This window comes from Fukomys damarensis, unplaced genomic scaffold (genome assembly GCF_012274545.1).
Source record: "Fukomys damarensis isolate Sample0158 unplaced genomic scaffold, DMR_v1.0_HiC HiC_scaffold_39, whole genome shotgun sequence".
NCBI classification, from domain to species: domain Eukaryota; kingdom Metazoa; phylum Chordata; class Mammalia; order Rodentia; family Bathyergidae; genus Fukomys; species Fukomys damarensis.
The window spans coordinates 43,053,891-43,056,950 of NW_022900951.1; the positions used below are offsets into that span (position 1 = coordinate 43,053,891).

A 3,060-nucleotide genomic window follows, 5' to 3' on the forward strand; every position below is an offset into this window, starting at 1 on the left:
GCGACGGTAGTACAGCGCCGGTGGTGAAGCCACCGAGAGGCTCACGCAGCACAATGCCAGCTCTGCCCCTGGATCAACTGCAGATCACCCTCAAGGACCCGAAGACAGGAAAGCAGAGGACTTTACCAGCGCTGAGCCGGGAGCAGAAAGCAGACCGGTATTTTGTGTTATACAAACCGCCTCCTAAAGACAACATTCCGGCCCTAGTGGAGGAGTACCTGGAACGCGCCACCTTCATAGCCAAGGACTTGGACTGGCTCCTGGCCTTGCCTCACGATAAATTCTGGTGCCAGGTAATCTTTGATGAGACCCTGCAAAAGTGTCTAGACTCCTACCTGCGCTATGTCCCCCGTAAATTCGACAAGTGGGTGGCCCCGATCCCTGAGGTTGCTGAAATGCAAAAACAGCTACATCGGAGTGTTTTCCTCACCTTCCTCCGCATGTCCACACACAAGGAATCCAAAGATCACTTCATTTCTTCTTCTGCATTTGGAGAAATCCTCTATAATAACTTCCTCTTTGACATCCCAAAGATCCTGGACCTCTGTGTGCTCTTTGGAAAAGGCAACTCGACACTACTCCAGAAAATGATAGGAAATATCTTTATCCAGCAACCAAGTTACTATAATGACCTGGATGAAACCATACCCACCATCCTTGAGGTCTTCAGCAATATCCTCCAGCAGTGTGGTTTGCAGGGGGATGGAGACAGCAGCACACCCCAGAAGCTTGAGGAGAGGGGCCCATTGACCCCCAGGGACATGCCTCTCCTGGAGCTAAAGGACGTTATTCTCTACCTTTGTGATACCTGCACTACGCTCTGGGCCTTTCTGGATATCTTCCCTTTGGCTTGCCCAACCTTCCAGAAACATGACTTCTGTTACAGACTAGCTTCCTTTTATGAAACAGCAGTTCCAGAAATGGAGTCTGCAATTAAGAAGAGAAGGCTTGAAGACAGCAAGTTGTTGGATGACTTGTGGCAGAGGTTCTCCCATTCCAAGAAGAAGCTAATGGAGGTTTCTCACATCATCCTGAACCAGATCTGCCTCCTTCCCATCCTAGAAAGCAGCTGTGACAATGTTCAGGGCAGCTGTGACAATGTTCAGGACTTCATCGAGGAGTTCCTTCAGATCTTCAGCTCCTTGCTACAAGAGAAGAGGTTCCTCCGTGACTATGATGAACTCTTTCCTGTGGCTGAAGACATCAGCTTGCTGCAACAGGCCTCCTCAGTCTTGGATGAGACACGCACTTCCTACATCCTCCAGGCAGTGGAAAGTGCATGGGAAGGAGTGGACAGGCAGAAAGCCATGCATACAAAAAAACCATCAGTGGCCAAGGATCCTAGTAGAGATTCTAATAGGGTCACAGTGACAGCAGAGCCAGCCAGTAAAATGCTATCACGACTGGAGAACTCAGAGCAAGAGGAGCTCTCACAGCAGTGCATTGGAGCAGCGGCCTCCCTAGGCCCCACCATGGGCGGTGTTGAGCTGGACTCACTCATCTCCCAAGTGAAGGACCTGCTGCCGGACCTTGGGGAGGGCTTCATCCTGGCCTGCCTGGAACACTACCACTATGACCTAGAGCAGGTGATCAACAACATTCTGGAGGAGAAGCTGGCACCTGCCCTCAATAAGCTGAACCGCAGCCTAGTCAGGCAGGCAAAGCCAGTCCCCACGCCCCTACTGACATCTCGTCACAACATCTTCCAGAATGATGAATTTGATGTGTTCAGCAGGGATTCAGTGGACCTAAGCCGAATACGCAAGGGCAGGAGGAAGGAGGGGAACACTCGGAGCCTGCTGAATGACAAACGTGCAGTGGCAGCACAGCGGCAGCGCTATGAGCAGTACAGTGTGGTGGTGGAGGAGGTGGTGGAGGAGGTGCCACTGCAGCCAGGTGACTACCATGGTGAACACTATGAGGATGAGTATGATGATACATACGATGGCAACCAGGTGGGTGCCAATGATGCAGACCCAGATGATGAGCTCATCAGCCGCAGGCCCTTCACCATCCCTAAGGTGCTGAGAACCAAAATGCCCAGAGAAGGGCAGGAGGAAGAGGATGAAGAGAAGGAGGTGGAAGACAAGGGCCCCAAGCTTGACCATTTTGTGCAGGACCCTGCAGTACTGAGGGAGAGGGCAGAAGCCAGGCGCATGGCCTTCCTTGCCAGGAAGGGGTACCGGCATGACAGCTCAACAGCAGTGGCCGGCAGCCCGCGGGGCCATGGACAGAGCCGGGAAACGACACAGGAACGCAGGAAGAAGGAAGCTAACAAAGCAACAAGAAGCAACCACAACCGGAGAACCATGGCTGACTTCAAGAAAAGCAAAGGCATGATCCCTTCCTGAGGCCTCCTCTCCATCTGGCTCTTTGTGGGCCCCCAACTTCAATCTGACCCCTCAACAGCCTCAGCTTTGCAACCCCTGAGAAGGCCACCTCGTTGCCCACCAGCCATCCAGGAGCACCTTCGTGTAGAACACACATGCTTTATCCCTTGGCAGAGCCTACGGGCCATTGAGAAACCTCTTTTCCAGCTGCACGGGTGGAAAGGATAGCCCCCAAGACAACACCCCCAGACCTCGTGCACCAGACACCACTTCCCTTTACTCCTGGGTGGCAGGAAACCTGTATGTTCAGAAAGAAAACAACAAGGCCTACAAATAAAGTTTCTGACCCTTTCCAGCAGCAGCAACAACAACAACAACAAAACAGAGACTTGATCTTCATCTCCTTGACCAACCAGCCCAGCTTGGTGACCAGGATCCACTCCTTGTTCTTGGCCTTGCTGCTACGAGCCCTGTGGGCTGGGCTCCAGCCCCTACCATACCGTTGGCCTTTAAGGCCACTACTGAAGCCAGGCTAACACAGCCTTCTATGGATGGGTCTCTGTTGCCTCTGGACTCTCCTGCTACATTGGCCCCATCTACCATTTGGTGTTTTCTTGAGAAAGAAACTCTTGTTATTAATTTATTATTATTATTATTATTATTATTATTATTATTATTATTATTATTATTTAGATGAGCATAATGGTTCATGCTTGTGATCCTAGCACTC

General features: G+C 51.4%; 1 protein-coding gene and 1 pseudogene across 1 annotated transcript; one reads left to right on the forward strand and one right to left on the reverse strand.

Annotated features, from left to right (window-relative positions):
* Window positions 1-3,060, reverse strand: part of LOC109117476 — a 10,429-nt pseudogene that overhangs the window by 1,306 nt on the left and 6,063 nt on the right.
* LOC104849782 (activating signal cointegrator 1 complex subunit 2-like) lies at window positions 7-3,054 on the forward strand. The gene has a single exon (XM_033760420.1). The coding sequence runs from the start codon at window positions 54-56 to the stop codon at window positions 2,349-2,351; it is 2,298 nt and encodes a 765-aa protein (XP_033616311.1). The 5' UTR covers window positions 7-53; the 3' UTR covers window positions 2,352-3,054.